Source organism: Odocoileus virginianus, chromosome 19, assembly GCF_023699985.2.
Source record: "Odocoileus virginianus isolate 20LAN1187 ecotype Illinois chromosome 19, Ovbor_1.2, whole genome shotgun sequence".
Taxonomy (NCBI): Eukaryota; Metazoa; Chordata; class Mammalia; order Artiodactyla; family Cervidae; genus Odocoileus; species Odocoileus virginianus.
In genome coordinates, this window is record NC_069692.1 from 43,280,425 (window position 1) to 43,308,178 (window position 27,754).

Consider the following 27,754-nt stretch of genomic DNA (forward strand, 5'->3'; position numbering starts at 1 on the left):
ATTTGCTTTAATCTTGTGACTAGATAGAGGCAAAATTGGCAGTACGACTCTGGTCTTCTGCAGCTTTCTTTTTTTCCCCCTTCATTGTTCTGTGTTTTAAAATTTGGGCTTCTAGGATATGATTTAACATTGTTTTTCTTCATTATATAGTTAGCTCATTTTGGAACTTAATGAAAATTTGGCACCGTATTTCTGATGATAACCCCAAACCAGGCTCCATCATTTGAAGACTCCAGTGCTGTTCTTTAACAGTTTCATTAGAACTGTTGGAACTGTGAGGGCGCAAGGCCAGCTTCCCTGCGTCTGGGAGGAACGCCGGAAAGCTGCAACTGCTCTGCTCCTCTCTTATGTCCCTTCACGGAGAAGGGGGACAGGCAGGGAGCGGCTCGAAGTTGGTCAGAAACTCTGTTCATTGATCTAAACCTATAGTTGATGATATCTGGCAGTAAATTGGTTAAAAAAAGAAAGTAGTGGAACTCATTTTACTCTTACTCCTTCTCTAAGCTCAAATCTACTTACCATTACTTGAAATAGACAAAAGTGGGGCTGCTTCGGTTGTTGAACATTTTGGAGCAGCATGTGGGATTGTATTCTGGGTGGCCTCTTAAGGTCACCATGGAACTTTTTAGGATAGCCCGTCCCAAATGACGCTGGATGTTTGGTTACATTGGTGGCTCAGACGGTAAAGAATCTGCCTTCAGTGCGGAGACTCCTGGGTTGACAGAGGAGCCTGGTGGGCTACAGCCCATGGGGGTCACAAAGAGTAGACACGACTGAACAGCTAACAGTTTCACTTTGACCGCTGTGATGGTGTTACCAGCATGTGTGCACGTGTGCTCTGCCGCTCACTCATGTCTCACTGTCTGTAGCCACATGCACTGTGGCCCCCCAGGCTCCTCTGTCCATGGAACTCTCCAGGCAAAAAACTGGAGTGGATTGCCATACCCGCCCCCAGGGGATCTTCCCAACCCTGTGTCTCCCGCATTGGCAGACGAATTCTTTACCACTGAGCCACTTGGGAAGCCCCTATTACCATCATAGTAAGCTTTTATTTAAAAAAAAAAAAAAAATCCAGAGATCCAAATTCAGTAGGCTTTAGTTGGCTTTGAGAGTTTGGTTTTCAGAAGCACCCCAGCTACTTCTGATTTCTAACCAAGTCCAGGAACCACTGCCCTTAGTGCCCTGTTGAATGAACATGGTTTAAAAATCAGTGATCTACACCAGCCCAGGTTGGGTGCATGAGACAAGTGCTCGGGCCTGGTGCACTGGGAAGACCCAGGGGGATCGGGTGGAGAGGGAGGTGGGAGGGGGGACCGGGATGGGGAATACATGTGAATCCATGGCTAATTCATTTCAATGTATGACAAAAACTACTGTAATGATGTAAAGTAATTAGCCTCCAACTAATAAAAATAAATGGAAAAAAACAAACAAACAAAAAAAAAAAATCAGTGATCTAAAACAGAGCGATGTTTGAAAGTCAGAAGTGTAGTTGCTTAGGCATGTCCAACTCTTTGCGATCCTATAGACTAGCCCTCCAGGCTCCTCCGTCCTTGGGATTTTCCTGGCAAGAATACTGGAGTGGGTTGCCGTTTCCTTCTCCAAGAGCAATGTTTAGCCAGCCATTGAGTTAAAGATATAGATGAGGATTTGTCCATTACTTGATTAAATGAGATTCATATAAAGTGGTTGTTAGCATGATGTTCAATAAGTGTTATTGTTACCACAGTGTAAGACTCCATGGGCAGTTTTTTTCACTTGGTAGTCATCGTGTAGTTTCCCAGAACCCATTCAAAATTCTCCTAGGTTGTGGGGTAGTTACTGTATAAGAATAAAAGTGGGTATAGGACAAAAGCAGTCTGATATTTTAAAGTCAAGCTTTTGAAATAGATGTCAGTTAGTCACATCTTTAGGACTCACTAAAGGATAAAAGGACCTTTAAATATTAATTTCTTAAACTACTTATTAATATGAGAATTACTACTTATTAACAGAGATACTATCTCTGAAATGCTACTTAAGAATAGAAAATCAACTGATTCATTACCAAATTTGGCTCAAAAACTCTTAGAGCCAAACAGAACATACACAGGTAAAACCTGTGTTGCAAACATAAGCACAATCCCTGGTTAAAATTTGAGGTTGTCCATATTCTAGGGGTAGTGAGCATCTGAAACTTTGAAACATTAATAAAAATCCCTTTTGTTAATATTCCTAAATATATATGTATTTAAATAGAGCTATGCTATAGAAGTCAAATATATGAGAAAATATATAACAGTGATAAAATATATTTATATATAAAAATATATATTAAGTGATATATACATATATATTTGGTTTAGTCACTCAGTTGTGTCTGACTCTTTGCAACCCCATGGATTGCAGCACGCCAGGCTTCCCTGTCCATCACCAGCTCCTGGACTGACTGGTGTCCATCATGTCCACCAAGTCCAGACTCATGTCCATCTAGTCATCCAACTGATGGATGGTTATCCAAGTGATGCCATCCAACCATCTCATCTTCTGTCATCCCCTTTTCCTGCCTTCAATCTTTCTCAGCATCAGGGTCTTTTCAAATGAGTCGGCTCTTCGTATCAGGTGGCCAAAGTATTGGAGTTTCAGCTTCAGCATCAGTCCTTCCAATGAATATTCAGGATTGATTTCCCTTAGGATTGACCTGTTTGATCTCCTTATAGTCCAAAGGACTCTCAAGAGTCTTCTCCAGCACCATAGTTCAAAAGCATCAATTCTTCGGTGATCAGCTTTTTTTTATAGTCCAGCTCTCACATACCTATATGACTACTGGAAAAATTATAGCTTTGACTAGACGGACCTTTTTTTGGCAAAGTAATGTCTCTTTTTAATTTGCTGTCTAGGTTGGTCATAGCTTTTCTTCCAAGGAACAAGCATCTTTTAATTTCTGGCTGCAGTTATCATCTGCAGTGATTTTGGAGCCCCCAAAATAGTCTCTCACTGTCTCCATTGTTTCCTCATATATATTACATATATATATATATATATAAACAGTGATAAAAAAACCACCTGACCCTCCATATAAATGGATATGATATATACTCTTCTGTTATAAACTATAGAAAACTATCAGGTTTCCCTCAAATCGCTTTGTGATGGTAATTGGAATTGCCTTGCCCCTTTGACTTAATGGGCTTTCCTCAGCTGGTAAAGAATCCACCTGCAGTGCAGGAGACCTCAGTTTGATTCCTGGGTTGGGAAGATCCCCTGGAGAAGGGAAAGGCTACCCAGTCCAGTATTCTGGCCTGGAGAATCCCACGGACTGTGTGGGGTCACAAAGAGTCGGACAAGACTGAGCGACATTCACTTTCACTTAATGGCAAAATCTGTATCTTTGAAGAAATAGTATTTATTGCTTTACTAGATAACCGTGAAGCTACTTTAGGAATTAGAGGATCTCAAAAACAATATAAGACACTGTAGTAAAGCAGAATACAATTCTTGACCTTGAAGCAGCTTTAAGATGTAGTAAGAGATGTAGTAAAATTGTGTATAGTACAAAGCACGATAAATAAGGAGAGGTAACAGAGAACTGCTTAGGACCATTACTTGATATTCCATATGAAATATGGGTGCTCATTTTGATTTTAGGAGTGTAATAATGGGTGTCCTAGATGGATGTTCACCTGTGATAGTGGGATAAAGAAGAGATACAGACACAGTTGTTATTTAGTATTGCCTGATGCTACTAACCTCACTGGAGGACATCTACTCTCATCTCAGCTATAGAGCTACCAGTGTGAGGTATGAGCTACCTGGATGAGATGTTAAGGGGATTTTCATACTTATTTTTTTCACAATTTCATGATCCTTTAAGAACTGGTTATTTGCTCACATGCTCTAGTTCATTATTATAGAAATGGTAAGTACTAGGTTGACTGAAAAAGAAAATTCACAAAGAGTTTGTGAATCAGTGAAAAAGTGAAAGAATTGTAATTTTTTTAAGGAAGGTGTGCTCCATATAAAAGACAATTGGAAGTAATCAATCATGTCAAGGGAAAAACATTAAAAAATAAAGTCTTTTGGAATATTTCTTTTGATCTTTTCTTCTCATGAAGACTGATTATTTTATAAAAATCAAAATGTTTTTCACACCTTTCAGCCCCTTTGATATGTAAGTGCTGCCCCAAACCATTTTTCGTGGCTTTAAAATTTTATCCCAGATCAAGGTAAATCTTGAGAAATCAATGTGGCTTTTTACCCTCTCTCATGGAAGACGAGTTAAAAGGATATTGCTTATTTTACATATTTAATTTGTGCGTGACTGTGAAGTTCTGAAAAGCATAACCTGTAATATTCATGGTAATTAGTGCAAATAAATATACCATTTGGTTTTACACTTTGAAGTCTAATGATACTCTCTATTCTCATTGTGAACAGAACTACTTAATTTAAAAGTAACTAGTTAAAATAACCAACAGAGGCATCTTATCCTCAGAACAGATAGATTCATGAGATTTGTTTACTAGTATTGGAACTAATTACCTGATTTGTGCAATGAATAATAATTTTGCATTTTTCTAATAACTTGAAAGATTTTCAAATCCTCTTAATTAGGTCAAAATCAATGAATATGTCTATACCTTATAATTAGTGCATCCTAAATATTTTTCTGTTTTATTAAACATTTTTCTATTAGATGACTAAAATAAAATTTATTAAGGTAAGCTGTGTTTCACATTAAATAAATCAAGTAATTTTAGAAAGCTTATGATGGAAGTCACTTCTCCATCGCCTCTTTCTTTCTATCAGTTTTATTCCCTAAAGGCAACCACTGCCCACCACCTACTCCATTATTGCGATATTTGCTTTATTGTGGTGGCCTGGAAATGAACCTGTGATATCTCCCAAGGTCTACAGCAACCACTTTTAACCTTTCTTTTTTTGTTTCTTTTAATTTATCCTGTGATAATCCTCAAATCTGTGGGTAACATGTTTATGTTGATGTTTATTAGTTAACTTTAGGTGAGTTTCTAATATGATCATGAGAATGTGGCTCACCAGTTTCTCTGTGCCTGTCTGTTCTTTCTTCTAGTTTCTTATCATAGATAAAACTATTATTGTTAGTTCCTCATTTATCATGCCTCTCTATTTAATCTTCCCTTTATTCTAATAACCCTCACATAGTATTTCTTAATTCTTTTATTTTGAGTTAACTGATTATTTGGGGGCACGCTGAGTAGCATGTGGGATCCTAATTCCCCAACCAGGGATTAAACCACACGCTCTGCACTGGAAGATGGAGTCTTAACCACTGGACTGCTGGGGATGACCCAGTGTTTCTTAACTCTCGTAAGATGTAAACTTTAGAGTTCCAGGTCTTCCATCCACTTCTTTACATTAGCTCTGACTTTAATATTTTCAACTCTGTTTACATTTACATGTTTTTTGTTAAACATAGGGTTTTTTGTTTTGTTTTGTTTTCCGTAATGGTTGATTTAAATGGTGAAAAAAACTTAAAATTTTTTTCTTACTGAACTGTTGTTTAGATTAGTGGAAATGAATGTATTTCCTTTTTCATGACGTGAAAAGAAATCACTCTGATTTTCTAACACAGAGGGACTTAATACGTAGAATTGATTACAAAGACATTGTGAGAACAAGAAAGCGAAAGGGTGAGAGAGGCCCTCGAGCTGCCGCTGCCGCTGGCGGGTGCCTGCTCAGCAGCTGCTGCCGGCTGGGGCCACGCAGCCCTGCATGCCAGCAGCCGCCCCCGGGGGTTCTGCTCGGCCCGGAGGAGCCCCGCTGCCATCCTGGGGCTGCTGCCTTCAGTGCCAGTGAGATGCTGACACAAACAGATCAGAGGGTTTTTCCCGTCCCCTTCTTTCCAGTCTCCTTCCAGGGAGTTGGCAAAGGAATCGGGGTAGGGTCGTTTGCTTCCTTCTCAACCAAGATCCATTGAGAGCAAGTGCTAGGATGGAGCTGCCCGCTAGAGACAGCCGCCGTGCCCAGAGTTCAAGTCACGCCTTCTCTGCCGCTTCGAGTGGGATGTTCCTTTTGTCAGGTCTAAATAGGTTCATTTTCACTCTAGTCATTGCCTTTACCCTATAATCAAGTTTTTTCAAAGTTTTACTCATTTTATTTCTTCTTTGAATTACTTTTTGTTATCCCAAAGACTTTTTTCTTTTAGCCTTCTGTGATTTTTGGCCTGTGTATAAAGCTCTGTTCCCAACTTTTATCCTGGTTGGATCTAGCTTTCTGGATTCTATGTTTTTTCCCCCTCCCTCTCTTCCCATCCTTTCTTTTTGAATTTAGGTATATTCTCTTATTTTGCAGGAGAATCTCCTTCAGTCACTTCCTAAGAAAGTGTGTATAAGAAGTAACCCGTAAGCATGCTTAGGTGTATGAAAATGCTGTTCCTCTGGTCCTGAGTTTAGTAATTCGACTGTGTATAAAAGTTTAGATTAGAAATTATTTTCCCCCAGAATAACAAAAACCTTAATTTCTATTAACCTCTGCCACTGATAAAAGTTGTGTTATCATTCTGATTCTAGTGCCTTATAGGTGGTTTGCCCCTGGGAAGTTTTAGAATTTTCTCTTTGTTCTTGTGCTGAAGTTTTTCAGTGGACCAGTGGATGGTTAATTATGTGGGTCTACACCACCCTCCCTCCACCTTTCCATTCATTGGCACCTGGTAATCACTTGAATCTGAAAACCTGAGTTCTTCCATTCAGGGTAATTTTATCTCTCCTATTTTATTTCCTCCCTTTTTCCCTTCTGTTTTCCCCCTTTAGACCTACTGTTGGTTGTTATACTGCCTAGATTCTTTTCCTTCTCTGATCTTTTCTGTCATGCTTTTCATCTGCTGGTCTCTTTCTCAGCTTTCTGATAGGCTTTCTCATTTTTTTTTCCTGTACTTCTAATGAATTACTAATTTCAGTATTTATGCTTTTAAATTTCAAGAGTACATGCATTCTTACAGTCTGCTTTCTTTGCCAACCTGTTCTTAATTTATGGACATGATACCCTTTTGAATTTCTTATGGGAATACTCACTAGAAGGCATAGAGTTATTCTATTTTGAATCATCTTTCATCTTCATGTTTCTGGTTTCCCTGAAATGTACAGTGATAATTGGTTGGCTGCATTTGAAAAGGAGACAGAAAAATTGCTTGAAAGAAATTTTGTGAACGTGGGCTGAGTTTGTCACGTTGACAGCTTTGCTTCATAATAAGCAGTTGTGCTTGGAGGACCTTCAGTCCTACTGTGTGGAGAAGTCTTTGCTTCTACACACCGTTACCCATGTGGTAGTTGCTTTACCTAAGGGTTTGGTTCAGTTTTTTAAAAGAAGGGCCTTCCAGTTTTGTTGATTGATTGCTTAGGAAATGGCTAACTAGTATGTCTTTTCTGTGAGTTGTGGGGATTTAATTGTTTTACATAATTAAAAATAACCAGTTTCTTCTTTCCTGCCCACACTGTTACTCTTGTTAGTTGATGTTTCTGGGTCTGGATCTTCTTTGGGATTTCGTGAAACAGTCAGCTGCTTTTGTGGCTGTTGCTACTCTTTCACTGTGCTTCTCAGCATTTCTCCATCTGTTTCTTGTCCAGCAGAAATGTATTGTAGTAGTTCATCTGCTGATACTCTTCCTTCCTTCCCTTCATTGACTTCATTGATGTTTGTTATATTTAGTTGTCTGTTCCCACCTGACTGATTATCTCAAGATTGTTGTTGTTCAAGACTTCCCTGGTAGCTCAGGCGGTAAAGATTGTTGTTGTTCAGTCGCCAAGACCCCATGGACTGCAGCACACCAGGCTTCCCTATCCTTCACTGTCTCCTGGAGTTTGCTCAAACTCATTTCATTGAGTTGGTGATACCATCCAACCATCTCATCCTCATGCCCTCAATTTTTCCCATCATCAGGGTCTTTTCCAATGAGTTGCCTCTGTTACCTCAAGATTACCCTCCAAATTTAGCAGCGTAAAACAACATGCATTTGATATCTAATAGTTCTGGGGAGCGATTTAGTTGAGTCGTTCTAGCTCACTGTCCCTCACGGGATTGCTGTGGAGCTGTCATCTCGAGGCTCCACTTGCAGGCTTACTCCTGCAGCTGACGGCAGCCTCAGTTTTTGCTGATTGCTGGCCCGGAGCCTCCATCCTTTGCCTTGTGGGCCTGTCCATGGACTGGGTGGGGAGGAAAAACTTCTGGCACCTGCTTGCGTTTAGCGTTTGGGAGTCTGGATTAAACTGGGGAAAGAAGAGTGAAAACAAAGTTTATTCGTTTGCCTGTGGGAGTGCACAAAAGAAGTGATTCGCTAAATGACTAAAGTTAGTGAAGTTCTTCTATGGGAAGAACAGATGGGTTTCTTTAGGAAAACCTGTTTTTAGGATAGCAACAGGAGATAAGAAAGCTGATGATGATCTTCTTTATGCTAGCGTGATTGGTCTTTTCCATCTTCCTCATGACTGTAAAACTCCCCCAGAGAGGGGATTTAAGATATCTTCACTTTCAATCTCCTTTCTGCAACTGAGTATGCTCCAAAGAGGCAATTTATGGTGACCTCATTTCCAGAAGTTTCTGCTATTGTGGGAAGGCTTCTTTCAGCATCTCTTGAATCTCAAATGTCTTCAGTTTAAAGTAATCTTCCTACTAACTCTGGAGTTCTATGCGTCCTTAAATAGCTGCCTGAACATCCTTACTACATGGCAGCCAGCTTCCCCCCTATCAAGTGATCCAAGAAATTCCACGATATTTAAGATAGAAGTAGCAATATTTTTATAATCTAAGATAGCCTCGTTGTAATGAACTATCTATATCCTCCAGAATGCATTTGTGGTAAGAGACTACATTTTTTAAAGTAAATTATTAAATATTTTATGGTGTTATCTCCAGTGATTTAAGGACCATATTTTGAACTAGTGTATTTAGTGATCTATCATGCAGATTCATCACCAAAGCTGCTGGTTTAGTTTTGGCATTTCGTGCTCACACTAGATGGCAGCAGGGACCAGCTCTAGCGCGGGCTTGTTTTGTGAGGCAGCGCCCACGCATCGCGCATCTGATGCGTCCAGTCCAGAATACTCGTCTGGGGCCAGTAAGAGTTTAGTGAGGGTTAGGGGAGCGCGCGCACAGCAGGACTGAAAGCATGGAGGTTTGGTAATGTTGCTGTGTCCCTTAATGTTCCATGTTCAAATTCAGATATGTAAGTTATTACGCTTGTAGATGACTCTGTAGTATCATTCTGGAACTGTTCTTGTAAAAACCATTTAGCCACATTAAAGTCCCTGACGGTGTTTTGTTTGATTCAGGAAACAGATATTTTTATGTGGGCATCTCCAAAAGTGAAAGGATAATTTGAAGATTCTGTTTTATCCCATATGGGTTTTACTGTCAGTTGCTTGTGTTGGGAGCAAAGGAGTCTATAGAAAAACTCTGTTGGAATGTAACTCTTCTGTTTTAGATAGTGAAATTAATGTTCCAAAGGGTAGAACAGTTGTTGGACTTGTACATAGCATGTGAAGAGTAGTGATTTTGATATATGTGCTCCAGTTATATTTTGGGAAAGAAGTTTCTATATCTCTATGCTTTCTTTTTTAGAAATCATGTGTCATAAGATATCTTTACTTTCTTTAGGAACTGTATTCAGTTTTTACATGTTAATGGTAATCTGGTTCCCCTGAGGCACTGGTGTCTGTGAACTAGGCAAAGAAATTGAAAATGAGTAATTCTGACAGCTCTTTTTTAAGTTGTGAGGTCTGGTTTGAGGATTTATATGCAGCCCATCTTTGTACAGTATGTTCCTGGCTTTCAGCCCAGCTCTTCTGCTTGCTGCTGTTTTTGCTGGCAGGTGAGTTTTTTTGAACACATTTTATTTTTGTAACATCTTAGACTTTAGGAAATTTAATTTTGAAAATATTTTTGCATGGGCAAAGAACTAAGTTGTCTCCCTGTGAATTATTTAAAATGGCCTTTAAGTCTCTTAAGTGTTATGTTAGCCTGATAAAATGTAACCTACTGGCTAGAAGCACAAAATACAGTATTGGTCTGGCCTTGGTAGTTGCCTTAGTGCAGGGAGGCCATGTTATATTTATTTTTGTAGTCTCAGTGTTTAGCTACAGTATCTAGCTATTGAGATTGTTGCATCCGAAATTTTTCCTGGTACTTTTATGTGAACATAAACAAAGACCAGTGAAAACAAGTTGATTTCTAATAGTGTGGTCCTTTAAACATTTTGTACAATTATAATAGTGAAAGTGATCATTGCTCAGTCACGTCCAACTCTTTGCAATCTCATGAACTGCAGCCCACCAGGCTCCTCTGTCTGTGGAATTCTCCAGCCAGGACAGCTGGAGTGGGTTGCCATTCCCTTTTCCAGGGGATCTTCCTAACACATGGATTGAACCCGGGTCTCCCACATTGCAGGCAGAATCTTTACCATCTGAGCCACCAGGGAAGGGTCTTCTGTTAATAACAGATGAGGAAATTAAGTCATTTAAAGCATTTGGTGCACTTAGATATAATTTTTTGTATTTATATTTTTATATGTGCATGAAGCAGTATTAAATAAAATGAAGCATCAGCATGTTATGCATCTTCTACATGTGTTTTTATTTATCCTTCTTAAAAATAATCTTAGTGGTGCTATTCATCTATTAAACTTTTAAAACAATGGGATTTTTATAGTAAAATGTGTATGATAAAGTACAATGTCTGTGTTAAAAGTAAAATTATTTCAAGTTTCTTATAGGTTAGGTCTTTTTCTCCCTTTCACTAAAATAGTTATGAGAAAGATTCATTATTCTAGTATAAATAACGCACACGAAAAGGATATTGCTTGTTTTATAGAAAATTTTTAATTTTTGTCAAGTTTTGAATGGTAGCTGTTCTGAATGTGTACTTGAAACCACCACATTATTTATCACAGTGTATGGTCAGTTTCAATGGCAATAAAGTTTTGAGAGGAAAATTAGTTTTACCTATTTTTTTTTTAAATAGGTAAAACCCACCTGGGCACCCCAGGTGGCTCAATGGTGAAGAATCCACCTGCAGTGCAGGAAACATGGGTTCAGTCCCTGGGTTGGGAAGATCTTCTGGAGAAGGAAATGGCAGCCCAGTCCAGTATGTTTGCCTGGAAGTTCCCATGGACAGAAGAGCCTGGTGGCCTGCAGTCCATGGGGTCGGAGAAAAGTCGGACATGAGTTAGCAACTAAACAACAACAAGAAGAACAGTTTTTTAAAATACATTTTAGGATTAATTTGTCTAAATATTTTTTGAAATTCAAAATACTGAAATGACATCTAGAATAAAATACATCCAAACTTTTCAAATAAAAGAGATTGTGAGCCTGGATTAGATATTCTGCATAGTCAATAAAATCAAGGACCTATAAAGATAGTGATATAATAAAATTCTAAAAACAAGAATGTTTATATTAATATATTAACTTGTAAAAACAGGTTTATTTTTGAGAAGCAGTATAGTATAGTGGTTAAGAGCTTGGGTATTGAAACTAGTCTACCTGGGTTAAAATCCTGAGGTTTCCATGCTTATTAGTCATATGACCCTAGGTAAGTTATATAACCCCTCTGTCTTCCAACTTGCCCATCTGAAAAATTGAGATAGCAATAATAATTACCTCCTAGATGTTATGGGATTAAGTAACTTCATCTAAAGCACTTAGAGTAATGTTTGACACGTAGGAAGTGCTTGGTAAGTGTTGTTAGTTGCACATTCTACCAAATTAATAGATTCATTAAAATAAACCAAACTCTGACTTTCTAAAGAGGAATTCCATTGTCATGGTAAAATTCTATTTTTAAAATTTAAACCTATTTAAAAAAAGAAAATTTAAGATGTGGTTCATGCCCTTAAATGGTTGAAAATCTAATTGCGATATTAAAATGGGAATATGTGAGAGAACAATATGAAGTATAATTGCCTATAATTGATGTGACATAGATTCTAGAACGTAGGAGTTCTTAGGAAGAGGATGACTAGTGAAGAGTGAGTAACATGGGCAGGAGGAATAACACAAAGGATGTCACAAGGTGGAAGCAGTCTGCCTGAGCCCGACCGGTTCTGGCCATCAGGCAGTAAGGTGTTTAGGCTACAGGAAGAAAATTGTTTTACTGGTGACTGGTTAAATCCTTAGTTTATATTTTTAAACATGTCAGAGTTTTAATGATTGCTGAACCATGAGTCTTTGATTTAAATTTTGACTATTATACCAACTCCTACTTCTTCTTAAGTTATTCTTAGGTTTTAAGGTGGGAGTTACCTTATCTCAGTCTTCTTGAAGTTTAAGGTCACCTGGGATTGCTCCATCAGTTGATTAGCCCCGTTGCCCTCGAGTTACTTAAAAGGTCTATTTTTTGAAATTTGTATGGTATGGACAGAGAGCACTCTATAGAGATACAGAAGGCAGGGAAGCAGACACTCGAAGGATAGTTGCTGTCGAAGGAGAAGCAGCCAGCCTGCTTCTGTGACTGAAGGATGAAAAGCCAGAGAGCCAGTGCTGCCAAGACTCCTCGAGGTTGTTCTGGCAGAGGCACAGGGAGACCCTATAGCAACAGCTTGTTTCCCACTTGCAGTTATAATTCAAGGGCTGTTAGGTGAACCTTTTGGGGGTCTTTTGTGAGAACTTTTACTGAAAGTAGGGTGTATTGGCATTCATTCAGCTAGTCTAGGCAACAGTGAGTTTCAAAAGTCGCCTAAGGTGGGGGCTTCCCTGGTGGCTCGGTGGCAAAGAATCTGCTTATATCGCAGGAGCTGCAGGAGACGCAGGTTAGATCCCCGGGGCAGGAAGATCCCCTCGAGAAGGAAATGGCAACCCACTCTAATATTCTTGCCTGAAGAACTGCGTGGACAGAGAAGCCTGGCTGGCTACAGTCCATGGGATCAAATCCAAAAATAAAAAAAAAGTTCCTTAATGTAAAATGTGAAAACTAGAAGATTGTAATTGGAACTAACTTGTGATCTTGCTTAATTATTTCTCTTCTCTTTTGAATCCTCTCTGCTCTTTTTACCCTAGTCAGCAGCCAAACAAGAATATTTCTGTGACTAAGAGAGGAAAAATCTACTGAATATAACTTTTGAGCATACATTTTAGTGGAAGTTCTTCTTTTGCATGTTTGTAAGAATTGTATCTATATATACATATATACATAGATATATACACGTATATGTGTGTGCATGCTGATTGCTAAATTGAATCCGACTCTTTGTGATCCCGTGGACTGCAGCCCGCCAGGCTCCTCTGTCCAGGGGGTTCTCCAAGCGAGAATGGAGTAGGTTACCATTTCCTTCTCCAGGGCATCTTCCCGACCCAGGGATCGAACTTGTCTCCCGCATCTCCTGCACGGGCAGGTGGATTCTTTACCACTGAGCCACCAAGGAAGCCCCATAATGTATATTATATGTATATATCTGTATCCATATATATTTTAATTTGGACACACAGTTCAGCTTGTGGGATCTTAGTTCCCCACCAAGGATTGAACCCATTCTCTTGGCAGTGAAAAGTGTGGAGTCCTAACCACTGATTACCAGGGAATTCCCTTAAGTATAATTTTGTTTAAATTATCCTTTTACTAATTTTTATTTGATGTACTAGACTGGGACAAAAATGTGATAGTTTTCCATTATGTACAATAGCTTTTGGAGTTACCGTGTGTTTACTTATATATACCATTTTTGTTAGTAAATCTTAAGAAGCTGTTTCGATACATTGGAATATTTTAGGCTCAGGTTTGTTTTTATCATCTTAGTGTTAGGAAAACAGTTTCCTAGGCAGATTGAGACATGCGCCTGATACAGGTTCTTTTATTTGGCTCTTTGAGTTATTGCTCACTCAGGTAGTGCAGCTTCTGATTTTACAAAATTTTCTTGGGTTATAACTCTTCATGGGAAAATTAAAAGGAACTGTTTACTGTAGTTGTTGTCTCCCTTTGTGTAAATACGCTTATAAGCTCGAGTTTGAGGGCTGTGAATCACCTTCACAGGGAGTTGCCAAGGGTTATTTTTCTACCAGTTCAAAATTTCTGGTTCACTTATCTTTTTCCTCTTTATTCAGAAGAGATGTCCTCTTCTTTCCTGCCTACAGGAAATGAATCCTTTCTCTCTCATCCAGTCTTTGTTTATCAGTGACCTCAACTCTTGTCTGGATTGTGTAAAGTAATAGTTGCGGTATTGATAATTATATCCTGCCTTAATTCGGTACTTACTGTGTGCCTTGGACGTAATGTCGTAGCAGTAACTTAAGTTTTATTACCATGTACCGGGTACTGTTTTGTATCCTTCCTGTATTAACTCATTAAAAATTTTTTTTTATGGTGGTAAAATACACATAATGTAAAATTTACCACTTTAACTCTTATTTAGTATATAGTTCAGTGGTGTTAAATACATTCATAATGTTTGCACACATCACTGCCACTCATGTCCAGAACTCTTTTCATCTTGTAGAACTAAAAGTCTATACCCATTAAGTGATAATTTTCCATTCCCCTGGTAATCACCCATTTTACTTTTGACCTTTCTGGTTTTTTTTTAAAACTAATCTAGGTTCCTTAAAGAGGTAGAATCATGTAGTAGTTATCTTTTTGTGACTGGCTTATTTCACTTAGCATAATGTCCTCAAGGTTCATTTGTATTATAGCATATTTCAGAAATTTTCTCCTTTTCTTGGGCAGAATAACATTCCATTTAATATATATGCCACATTTTGCTTATCCTTTTATCTGTCAGTGGACACTTGCATTGCTTCTACACTGTTGCTGAGTTTGGATAATGCTACTTTGAGCATGGGGGTACTAATTTAATTCTTACAGTCACATTAGGAGGTGGAAATTTTTGATGAGGAAACTGCATTTTAGAGTAATCAAGTAATTTGTGCAAAATCACATAGCTAGAAAGAGCCTGTCTGGAATGTCTTAACCTCCACGGTGGCCTCCCACATACCTTTCTCTGAGGGGCCTTCTCTTCTGCCTATGGATATCTTCACTCCTATTTGGTGTGTATATATATATAAAATAATTAACGGCTTGTAATAAAATACTTTTAATACTACTAATGTTCACTAGTGAATAACACAGTGTATATTATTTTATGTTTTTTAATATTTGTTACATTTTAGCTTAAATGAGCTCAATTAAAAGTAAAGTTGAAACTCCTTAAAGTGAATTTTAAGGCTCCTGCTTGCTCCTGCTGTATGCTTTCTTTTCTACCAGAGGTGGTACATGCTCGATTTCAAGTTTTAGAAAACTTGGAGGGATAGAGCGAGTTGAATAGGACCTGTTATTTAGAGTATGAGAGATTCCTTGAAAGGGAGTTTTGAGTAAGGGTTTGAAGATAATGTATTTTAGGACAAGATGTAGTTTTATAGAAACGAAAGCTTGGCAGCAGGCATGTATGTATTTCCGAGCAGTGGAGGATGGCAAAATGAGAAAGGGTAGGGCAGGTACAGTTTTGAAGTTAAAGCATATGCCTTTGGGTTGGACTGTTATAGTCATCTTATAATATTTGATGGGATTTTTGGTTCCAGATGCCTGCCTGTTTTTTAGAGTCTGGTTGGCAAATCCTGATTGAGAGCCTGGTGTTACAGGCTCTGAAACTGAGATTTTCTTTCCAAAGCCTGTGAAAGCACTGGTACCACTCATACTTCATGAAAACGAAGTAAGAAAATTAAAAGTTTTAAATTTTCGGGTGGTTTGGAACAAAAAGTTAACTCTAAATATTATTAAAAACTTGATTATTTGCATTATGTGTCATTAATTCTGTGAAATGGCAGGGAGGAATCCAGAAACTGATACTGGGCCCTGTGCCTGCCAGGTTCTTTTGCAGTGTTCATTTTTAAGCTTTGCGCAAGACTAAGTCTTGCTGGTTGAAGGAGGTTTCTTGAAATAGAAACATCCATGCTTTAAAAATTATTACTATTATTAGAAATAGGCATACATGATATTTTGGTGAGAAGCCTTAGATGATTTGTGATTATTTTTTTCATGGTAAGTACTCCTAGGTTTTCAAGAATTATTTGTGATGAATTATGTAAGTTGAAATAAAGTTTTTTGACTGCTAATTTTTCCACAGAGAAAGTTTACCAAGTTTACCAAGTACCAAGCTTATGTTATGTTCACATAGTGGAAAACTTGCTGTAGAAACAACATATAAAATAAAGATAACCATCCATGGGTAGAAGACATTTAAATGCTGGCAGACTGTTCAAATGTTCAGTCGTATGCTTTTGACCTGCCATTTAATTTACAATTAACATGTTAAGGTGAAAGTTTGACAGTTAAATTGGAGAGCAAGTAAATGGGCTTTGCAATTTAAAATTAAATAATACAGATTGTCTGTTTAATTACTGTTGTGTGTATATAAGTGATCATGTAATAGAATGAAGCTGTGGGCTTAAAGTGAATTTAAGACTATAAAACTTTAATCACATCTGTTGCATGAATTTAAATTGATGTGATATGAAGATAAAAAGAAGCTAATCTTTTTGAAGAAGTCTGTTGTGCTTTCAGAATCAATACATCAAGATAAAAATACCTGTTGGGTTGGAATCTTCTCTAATGTTGAATGAAACTTTTGGTAGTTTCCTTTTTAAATAATACTTGTTTTTATTGTAGTTGCCCTGGGTCTTGGTTGCCCATGGGCTTTCTCTAGCAGTGGTGCATGGGCTGCTCACCATCGTGGGCCCTCTTCCTGCCGGGCTCTGAGCGCACGGGCTCAGTAGTGGCGCTCTGAACTTAGGGTTCCGCAGCCTGTGGGGTCTTCCCAGCCCCCCGCCAATGCAGGGGGATTCTTCATCCGCTGCGTCACCAGGGTGGTCTGAGAATTTTCGTAGTTTCTTATGAGCCGTGTCTTCCCAGTTATGTGAAGAATATGTTAGGACCGTGCCTTCATTTCAGTGATTGTTAACAGCAGAAATGAAACATTTAAAAAAGGTTAAGTGGTAGTGTTACTGTTTGTGTATGTTCTCTTTAACTTGTTAATGTGAAAATAAGAATGACCTTAGTTGAGTTCTTTAAATTTCTGGGAAGGTGAGATTAGGTAAAAGCTATACTCTTCCTTCAGATACCTTTTGTTTTCAAAGGTTGAAATGTTTGTGTCAGATAAGCAGATTATAGGCATTATGTTTGGAGGCAAAGCTCATGTGTAGGATTACATTGTTTTATCATCAAATATTGGTCTTTTTGTGGAAGCAGTACAGTGATGTTTTAAGTTATCTGAAACCTTTTTCTGAGATTCCTTACTTTAAGTTGGTAGACTTTAGGTTGTGTTTCCACAGAATTCTAGTCTGAATGGTGGTTAGGTTCTGAGCCTAGCCTATAAGCTTGCTTATATGGTAGGTAAGTTACTTACTGTGTGAAAAGTGACAAGGTGTACTGTTCTAACACAGGTAAGCAAACAAAGTATATTGCAACAGATATAAGACATTTATAAAAAACTCTGTTTTGACTCATTTAAAAACTCTCCTGAGAAAATGGATTTCATTTTTGTAAGATGAGATAGATTGAGAGTATGAAAGAGATTGTGAAAGGGACTTTGACACTGATTTTTTATTTGGTCTAGGTGAAAACTCATATGACTGTAACTTCTTGTTTTTCATTTTTAAAAATTGTGGTAAAATATGCATAACATACTTTTCCCTTTTCTTTAAGAGTTGAAAGAAATGGGGGAAATGGCTTAAAGAGGACATGGATATACTTTGCAAAAAAGATTACCAAAGATCAAATTTACCGAGTGGTGAGCTAGTGGGAGAAAAAGGCACAGCAGCATAAGCCCCGTGGGGACGGAAGAGAGCTGGAGTCATATAACCGTTGGTATTAAGGATAGTTTGGGGAACATACTGCAGTGGGGTTCTGTCACGGGCACATTTAACTTAATCTGAATTCAACTGTATAAATAGGCAAAGTGGAAAAAAAGCAACCCAAAACCCAGCGTATCCATTAGCATTAGATCGACTGTAAGCAGTGGAAACCAACTTTGGCTCATGTAAGCAAAGTGATATGTTGGAAAGCTGACTCTGAGGAGAACCAGTCTCAGAAAATGGGTAGGAATCAAGGGAGGCCAGGCAGCGAGGACCAGGGCCACGGTTAGGCACAGGAGCTCTTGGAAGAGGAAGCCACCGTTGGCGTTTGCTAATGACGCCTCTGCCATCTCTGAGTCACTTTTAAGCTATTCCCGTGCCTCCCTGTCACTCAAGTTAAAAGTTTTGAGAAGGGAGTGTTTGGCTGTCTGGCTTAGATTCTGCCTCCAACCTGCTAGACACAGGGATAGAGAAAATCAGGGCATTTTGGTTTCCAGTGTAAAAATGGAAAGCTCCAAGTCCATATGCCATCACTTCCACCCAACTAAGCAGAACAGCGACCCCTCTTCCAGTGCTCCATGGATCAGTAAATCGAGAGCACCCATTCCTCCTGCCAGAAGCCCGGAAGTCCCCTCGACTTCCGCCCCTCAGCCCCACTGCCTGTCAGGAGCATAGTATCCTGTCAGTCTGCCTCTTTCTTGTGTCGAATTTATCCACTTACACCTCTAAGTTGTCATTGCCACCGCATTCCCACTTGGGGTACTGTAAAAACCTCATAATTTCTCTGGTCTACAGACTGGTTCCTGCCCTATAGGAGTACACTTAATGTGGGGGTGAACTTTGGAAAAGGCCGATCAGATTGTGCTGTTACTTAGCTAAAAGCGTTTCCGTGGTCTGCTGTTTCTGAGCTCCCAGTCCACCCTTTTAAACTGTGCAGACTGTGTTTCTCAGACTTGCTTGCCAGCTTGCGTCGTTTTGAGTTTTACCGTGGGGTGCACTAGCAGGAATTTGGCAGGTGAGAGAAGGGACTTCCCTCGTGTTTCTTTACCTTTTCAGCAGGCAGCAGCAGCTTTGACTTCGCCCCCAGCTGCTTTGAGCAATCTCAGCACGGCGGCACTGCTCCCTCCAGGCGTGCCTGCTGCGGGACGTGCATTCTAGGCACAGGAGTGCCACCCGCGTGTCCTCCCCCACGACGCTGTGTCTGCTCAGCGGCTTGAGCGTCCTCTTTCTGTACTCCTCCGTAGAGACTGAGACTTGAGGTGCTGGGCTCCTCTCCTTAGAGGTCCAGGTCTTAGCCGTGCGCTGCCACTTCCTTAGAGGTTTGAGCCCTGAGCTCCACTGACCTCCGCACCTCTCCCGTGTTTCACAGTGCCCGTCCTCCAGACTGCTGGCCTCTGCTCATGCGCCCCTTCCGTTTTGCCCCACTGACCTCCCCACCTCTCCCGTGTTTCACAGTGCCCGTCCTCCAGACTGCTGGCCTCTGCTCATGTGCCCCTTCCGTTTTGCCCCACTGACCTCCCCACCTCTCCCGTGTTTCACAGTGCCCGTCCTCCAGACTCCTGGCCTCTGCTAATGTGCCCCTTCCGTTTTGCCCCACTGACCTCCCCACCTCTCCCGTGTTTCACAGTGCCCGTCCTCCAGACTGCTGGCCTCTGCTCATGTGCCCCTTCCGTTTTGCCCCACTGACCTCCCCACCTCTCCCGTGTTTCACAGTGCCCGTCCTCCAGACTCCTGGCCTCTGCTAATGTGCCCCTTCCGTTTTGCTCCACTGACCTCTGCACCTCTCCCGTGTTTCACAGTGCCCGTCCTCCAGACTGCTGGCCTCTGCTCATGCGCCCCTTCCGTTTTGCCCCACTGACCTCCCCACCTCTCCCGTGTTTCACAGTGCCCGTCCTCCAGACTGCTGGCCTCTGCTCATGCGCCCCTTCCGTTTTGCCCCACTGACCTCCCCACCTCTCCCGTGTTTCACAGTGCCCGTCCTCCAGACTGCTGGCCTCTGCTCATGTGCCCCTTCCGTTTTGCCCCACTGACCTCCCCACCTCTCCCGTGTTTCACAGTGCCCGTCCTCCAGACTGCTGGCCTCTGCTCATGTGCCCCTTGCGTTTTGCTCCCACAGCCCTCTGGGTAGAGGACCTCCTGCAGTTGCTCATCTCTTGATTACCTTCATTTTCCCTTCTTACCTTTCATCTTCCCAATATCTATGTAACCAGTTTCCTGAGGAATTACATCTCTTGGGTTTGAATTACCCTTTATGGTTTCTGTTTGTCTCAAAAGAGGGATTTTCCACTTTCTAGAATAAAGTTAAAAATAGTTTTCATTAATCACTGAGTCCTTGACTACTTCTCTAGTATCTCTCTCTGCTTCCGTATTCTGCATTTATTGTTTTTGTTGCCAGAGCATGAACCTTCTGTTTTTGTCTCAAGGATGTTGCACCTGGCAGGCTGTGTACCAAGCACTGCTTCTCACAGCAACACCCCATCCCCTTCCCTTTCCCCTTCACCCCCCACAGTATGTGTTCAGTTAACTCCTGCACAATGCAGGTCAGAGGCAGGATACTATAGAGGTTGTCGAGTTAGGCTCTTGTCTAGGTTTTAATAACAGCTTTGCTGTTTTGCCAGCTCTATGGCTTTGAGCAGATTGTTGAATGTGATTTCAGTTTCCTCATCAGGAATACAGGCAGAATAATTTTCTCTACATGGTCAGATTGTTTTAAGACTTAGTCGAGTTAACGTAAAGTACTCTGACTTTCCCTTGTGCATAGTCGCTGCTCGCTGAGTGAGTGTAACCTGCTGTTATTGTCAGCTGCAGGAGAATCCTTCTGGGGCTCCTCTCCTGATGTCTGAGCTCTGACGGGTTGTACCTTTCCTGTGCCCTGTGGCATCTTGTGCTTCACTTTGGGGCTTCCCCGGTGGCTCACTGGTGAAGAATCCACCTGCCAACGCAGGAGATGAGGGTTCAGTCCCTGGGTCTGGTGGACTATCCCTTGGGGAAGGAAATGGCAACCCACTGCAGTATCCTTGCCTGGAAAATCTTATGGACGGAGGAGCCTGGTGGGCTGCAGTCCGTGGAGTTGCAGAGAAGTCGGACGCGACTTAGCAACTGAAGAACAGCTTCACCTTATGAGTACTTACAATGCTTGGGATTATTTGTTTAATGTCTTGTTTTCTTGCTAAGGGTGTAAAACCACGTGAAGTTAGATGAAGAACTTGTGCTGTTTATTGTGCCTGATAACTGGTTGACCCTTTAGTAAGTATTTTAAAAGATTAATTGGTTAATCCTTTAAAAAGAAAAAAACTGTAGTTAGTTTGATGGGAATTGGTCAAAGTGGATAGAGATGGTGAAATGAGTCAACTTTTCTGTTTTTATTACCCACTGTGAGTGCTTTATAATAGGAGAGGAGAAATACCTGCCAGTTTTGAAGCTGCTATGGTGTGAGTGGGCTTCCCTGATAGCTCGGTTGGGAAAGAATCAGCCTGCAGTGCAGGAGACCCCTGTTCGCTTCCTGGGTTGGGAAGATCCCCTGGAGAAGGGAAAAGGCTACCCACTCCAGTATTCTGGCCTGGAGAATTCCGTGGATTGTATAGTCCATGGGGTCGCAAAGAGTCAGACTGAGGTTTAGCATCCCATCTTATTTTATTGCCAAAGGAAAAATGTTTAGACTGTGATTAGACTGTATTTCTATTTTTTGTTTTTTTCTGTAGCTTTAATTTTCACCCCCACCGTGGCTTGAAAAAGCAATATGTGCTTATTTTTTAAATTTCTTAAAAGTACAAAAAAGTATAATGAAGAAAGCAAATATCATTAGTAATTCTACCTAGAGATGACAATTCTTACCATTTTGGTATAGGCTTTCCTGTCTGTTTTGCTATTCAGTGTTTTATCTCCCAACCCCTCATCCTCATACATTCTGATTTTTAACTTGCTCTTTCTTCAATTAATATGTTGTGAATCTCTTTCTGTATCAATGGATATTGGTGATAAATTTAAATTGTAAGATGTTTAAAGACAGTTTTACCCTGAGACTATTAGAAGTATGAATTAAAATTCTTAAGATGCTATTAGTTACCAATTTTTTTTTTATCAGTTTTCCTTTTCTTTAATTATGTACTTCCTGAATTGTATTAATATGCAGTTGGTGGTTTTACTTCAATAGCTGTCTCACATCTCAGTGACTGTCTCGAAGGGTGTTTACCATAAAACAGTGTATGCGAGGCTTCCCTGGTGGTCCAGTGGTTAGGACTCTGCGCTTCCACATCAAGGGTCATGGGTTCAATCCTTGGTCATGGAACTAAGATCATGCAAGCCTTGTGGCGTGGCCTGAGTGAGTGAGCGAATGCATTGGCTTTGCTGTTGTTTATATGGCTTTGGTATTTATACTTTAATATAAAAAATGAATCAGTGCTTTCTAGTTCAGTGAAACATCTTACTAATTTTTGTCTTTTAATGAGAATGGATATTATACAAATAATTTAATAATGCTGTACATTAGATTTGCAGTTGAAGTTATGTCATAATTAATAAGAAATCATATTGCATTAGTGATCCTTTTCCACTGAAGGTAGAACCATCATTATATACTAAGCCAGCATCTGATGGTACAAGGGATGGTTTCATTTTTTAAAAGAATCTATTCATTCAGAGACTTTGGAGTGATATGAAAATATTTCCACATTCCTTATTTCTTCCCTAACATGAAATAACTTCTTACTTTTTGTGGGTGTCACATAACAAAAGAATGTGTGATTTGAAATAACTGGAATTCAAACCAGAAATTGCATCCCAGAAACTTTTGTTCTAAAGCCTGAAAATTTATATGTGCAGAAGAATCCCTGAATACCAGCTGCTAAATAATTTCTACGCTATGTCTGTAGATGCATGCTGAGTTTCCCATGAGCAATCTTTTATAGTGAATTCCATCTTCTAAAGCCCTTTCTTCCTTGGTCTTTTGAATCTGTTTGTGCATAAGTATACAGAGATAGTATTTTGAAGTAAAAAGCAAAGTCTGATAGTAAGATATATATACATATTTATATTATTTATATTATATTTAAATATATATTGTATTTATATTATATACATATTTATAGATGTATATTTATGTGTGTGTATACTTATCTCAAATCTGTTAAAAATTGGATAGAGAATAATTATGACAGAAAAAGCAAATGTACCAGCACCCTAGGATTTAATACTTATTTTGTTTGAACATTATATTCAATTCTGAGCTTCTGGGCAACCAGCAAAAAGGGAGATATAATTTCTGTTGTTATCATATGATCAGAAGAGGTAAACTATTACTTTTTTCTGAATTCTGAAATTCATTAGCATAAGCCAGCTCTTCTCAGATTGTGAATATGGAATACTAGTTCTGCAGATATTAACAGATATCAGGAATAAGTTTAGGAAATAGTGGGCTAAGTTAAATTAATAGGCTTTTCTATGTTGTTTTTTTTTAAACTGGAGAAAAAGTTTAATAACTTGGAAAACTGAGTAATTCCTTGTATGTTTTCTTACAACCTTAAATGTTCCTGATTATTTTGCCATGGAAATACTAAAAGTTAACAATAAACTTTGCAAAGTGCTGTCCTGAGTCTTTAAACAACATGATAGACTGTGCCTTCGGTACCATTTTTGCAGGTATCAGAAGGCTTTTTACTTGACCTGTTCTCATGTTGATTTGAATTCTCTTTGAAACGCCACCCAGGGCAAGGTTGACTTCTTCAGGAAGACTAGATTCTACCAGGAGAGGCAGCGTTTGGAACGCACGTGCAGGAGGGCCTTGGGAGCTGATGTTGCTGTTGTCGGCCAGTCTGCTGGCCCAGCGGCTGGTCCAAGTCTCTCAGGTGCACTGTCAGTCTAGACGGAGGCTGATTTTCTTTTTCCAAGTGCAGCCTGAGCCTTCACAGTCCTCATCTCCTAGGGCGGCTGCTCTTTTAATATGTGCAAGGGCAGGAGTCCTTGGCCTCCTCTCCAGGGGCCTGCTGGGACTAATTAGTTTGAAAACTCTGGTAGCAGCATGCTTCCAGCCCAGTCCCCAGGTGTCTGCCCCTCTGCTCAGTTTCTCTGCTGTTCAGCCTGTTGCCACCCACTTCTGTTCCCTTAATCAGCCCTCCTTTCCCCTCTCTGTGTTCCGTCTCTCTGTTTTCTTAGAACACTTGTTTATGGGAAACAAATTGTCTTCTGGTATAGTAGCCTCCATGTATGTTTGCTTCCACATCTTCAATTGAACGTTTCTTCAGTCCCCTGGCCTTAGTAGATTCAGCTCCCATCTTTCGGTTGCTGCTGCTTTTTTTCTCATCTGCCTCACGGGTAGGAGATTAGACCGACCGACCCGCCTTCTCTTCCATTCTCAGTGGTACATCGGGACTATTATTCTTCCACTGTTTCATTTAACAACAAACCAAACAACACAGTGATTCTTCCGTTCCTTTGAAGCTCATGCCTTTCAACTTTCTAATTTACTGCTGTCAAGTTTTTCTCATTCTTTGAGGAGTTTGGTGCCTGGATATGGTCTCCATTTTTACCCCAAATCTTGCTGCTGTCTGTTTGGTAGTATAGCCTGTCAGTCTGTAATTTCCTAAACTGTGAATTCATCTGGACTTCATTTTTTTATGTGGTGTGCAGTAGTGCTCCATTCTTGATGATCCACTAGTTGGGAGTCAGTGATAGTCACTTACATCAGTAAATCTATTGACAGTAACTTGGTCATTGGAAGCATGACTAATGACCAAAGTCATTTTAATGTATATGAAGTGAAGTGAAATGAAAGATGCTCAGTCATGTGAGACTCTTTGCAACCCCATGGACTGTAGCTTGCCAGGCTCCTTTGTCCATGGAATTCTCCAGGCCAGAATACTGGAGTGGGTAGCCATTTGCTTCTCCAGGGGATCTTCCCTAGCCAGGTCTCCCACATTGCAGGTGGACTCTTCACTGTCTGAGCCACCGGGGAAGATCAGTTCAGTTCAGTTCAGTCGCTCAGTCCTGTCTGACTCTGCAACCCCAGGAACTGCAGCACGCCAGGCCTCCCTGTCCATCACCAACTCCCGCAGTTCACCCAAACCCATGTCCATTGAGTCGGTGATGCCATCCAACCATCTCGTCCTCTGTCTTCCCCTTCTGCTCCTGCCCTCAACCTTTCCCAGCATCACGGTCTTTTCCAGTGAGTCAGCTCTTTGCATCAGGTGGCCAAAATATTGGAGTTTCAGCTTCAGCATCAGTGCTTCCAATGAACACCCAGGACTGATTTCCTTTAGGATGGACTGGTTGGATCTCCTTGCAGTCCAAGAGACTCTCAAGAGTCTTTTCCAACACCACAGTTCAAAAGCATCAGTTCTTCTGTGCTCAGCTTTCTTTATAGTCCCAACTCTCACATCCATACATGACCACCGGGAAAACCATATCCTTGACTAGATGAACCTTTGTGGACAAAGTAATGTCTCTGCTTTTTAATATGCTTGTCTAGGTTGGTCATAACTTTCCTTCTGAGGAGTAAGCGTCTTTTAATTTCATAGCTGTGGTTACCATCTGCAATGATTTTAGAGCCCAGAAAAATAAAGTCAGCCACTGTTTCCACTGTTTCCCCATCTATTTGCCATGAAGTGATGGGACCGGATGCCATGATCTTAGTTTTCTGAATGCTGAGCTTTAAGCCAACTTTTTCACTGTCCTCTCTTACTTGCATCAAGAGGCTCTTTAGTTCTTCACTTTATGAAATGAAGTGATTGACTAATGAAAATTTTTATGAACTTGTGTTAAAAAATATTTAAATTAGATAGTAATGAATGATAGTTGTTCCTGAAATGGTGGGATCTGGTTTTATCATCATATTAATTCAAAGAAAGGGGTTAGCTGTTCTGTTCACTGTTGTATGGTAGAAGGGACCCGGGATATGTCGAAGTCTGGGCATTTGCCTATCACTTACTTTCTTTTTTCCTACTGCAGAGTGGAGACAGCAGCACCTAATCCATATAGCTGTTGAGCCAGTAAAATGCAGTAATTAAATATATGTGTGGTTGTGTGTTTTAAACTTTGTTGTCTGAAGTTTAATAAAAATTAGAGAATGCGTCTCTCCTAAGATGGCTTATAAGATTGCTTTTGAATATCACATTGTTTTAATAAAAAGTTTTGATTTCTGTATACCCTGTGTTTTTTATAGGAAGCAAAAACTTAAAAAAAATCAAATTTATTATTTATGGTACTTTAATCTGAATGATGGTGGAGGGGGTACTCTGGTGAACATTATTCCAGGTAGCTATTACAAGTCTAAGGAAAAACAGTTTAACTGTTATTTCTTATGACCCTATTCTTGAATTATACTGTTAATATTACTTTCTTAATGTTTCATTTACAGGTATATGATGTTGATTGATGGCACAAATGAAGTTTTTATGATTGATAGAGATAATTCAGTGTTTCATGTTTCAAATCTGGAATTTCCATTTCGTAAAGATCTCCGTATGCATTTATCAAATACTCTCTTGGATGGGGTAAGTCATATTTTTATCTTTTTTTAAAAAAAATCAAACATTGCTATTTTTCTTTCTTGTGCAAGTAAATGTATATTTTTTATAATTAAACAGGAAATTTAGAATCAGATCTAGTTTTTTAAAAACTTCTTTTTATTGATGTAGAGTTGACAGTTAAAAAATTGAATGTAGTTTTTACTAAGATGTTAAATTTCATTTATTTCATTTGCTACACTTACTGTCACTTGATTGTTGTCTTAGATACAGAGTAAGCAAGCAAAATTAAATCTTAATTTTTTTGTTCTTTGTGATTGAAAAAAAATTTATTGAAAAATATTCATTTTATTTTATGGTTTTACTTGTTGATTGAATTTTAATTATGTGATATGACATATCACGCTTCCCTGGTGGCTCAATAGTAAAGAATCCATATGCAATTGTAAGAGGCGCAGTAGACGTGGGTTTGATCCCTGGGTTCGGAAGATCCACTGCAGGAGGAACTGGCAACCCACTCCATCTTTCTAGCTTGGAAAATTCCATGGACAGAGGAGCCTGGAAGGCTGTAGTACATCGGGTCACAAATAATTGGATGTGACTGAGCATGAACACGATGATATACACATTTTCCCTTGGCTGTTTAGCTATATGGACTGATAGTTCTTATTGAAAGAGGATCGTGCCTTTGAAAGCAGCCACTGTACTTTTACATTTGAATTTTGGAAACTGTTAAGAATTTTCCCATTCAGAAAATATATATTTAATAATCATAAAATTACTTGATTAAAAATATTTTATCTTTCTCCTATATGAATAGTTTTCTTTCCCCTGATTCTAAAAGTATTAATTAATTGTAAATAAAAATTGATATAGTACAGAACAATACAAAAAAGTTGGTAAAAATCAGCTGAATACCCACTACTGGAGGAATTTCCATTATCATTTTGATAAACATTATTCCAGAGTTTCTTTCCTCTGTGCCAAAATGTTCAGTCTGACACCTGCTTTTGAAGGATTCGTGTTTATATTAGTAATAGTAACTCAGAACAGAGATTCTTAAGCAGTGTATGTATCAGGATCTCTGGGGAAGTTGGAAATCCTTCCAGTCCCAGTAAGATTCTGAGTACAGGTACCTCTGCCCTGGGGGAAAATGAGTGCTTTGGTCAAATATGTACCCACATGGATAGTTATTGCATAATTTTGCATGAAAAGATCTGAATGTGTTTTGTAACTTGTCTTTTGTTTACTTAGCAATATGTTTTGGACCTTTTTCATATAAAAGTCTGAGTAATAGGCCACTGTATATGCAAACACTGTAATTTGGGGTTTTCAAACTATCTTGATTATGAAAATGATAGGGGATAATAGTGAAAAAAATACGATAGCCTGTCCTAGACCTACTGAATTAGACTCTCCCCGGGGCCAAGGTAGTTTTTTTTTTTTAATTTATTTTTTAATTGGTGGGAAATTGCAACATTGTGTTAGTTTCTGCCGTACAACAAT

At 39.5% G+C, this 27,754-nt stretch overlaps 1 protein-coding gene across 3 annotated transcripts in view; it reads left to right on the forward strand.

The window, feature by feature from the left end:
- RNGTT (RNA guanylyltransferase and 5'-phosphatase) overlaps positions 1–27,754 on the forward strand; it is a 223,042-nt gene that overhangs the window by 43,664 nt on the left and 151,624 nt on the right. For all 3 annotated transcript variants that reach the window (XM_070450141.1, XM_020877220.2, XM_070450140.1), the window contains exon 9: positions 26,140–26,275. In XM_070450141.1, coding sequence (XP_070306242.1) covers positions 26,140–26,275 — 136 coding nt within the window. The remainder of the gene's footprint in view (positions 1–26,139; positions 26,276–27,754) is intronic.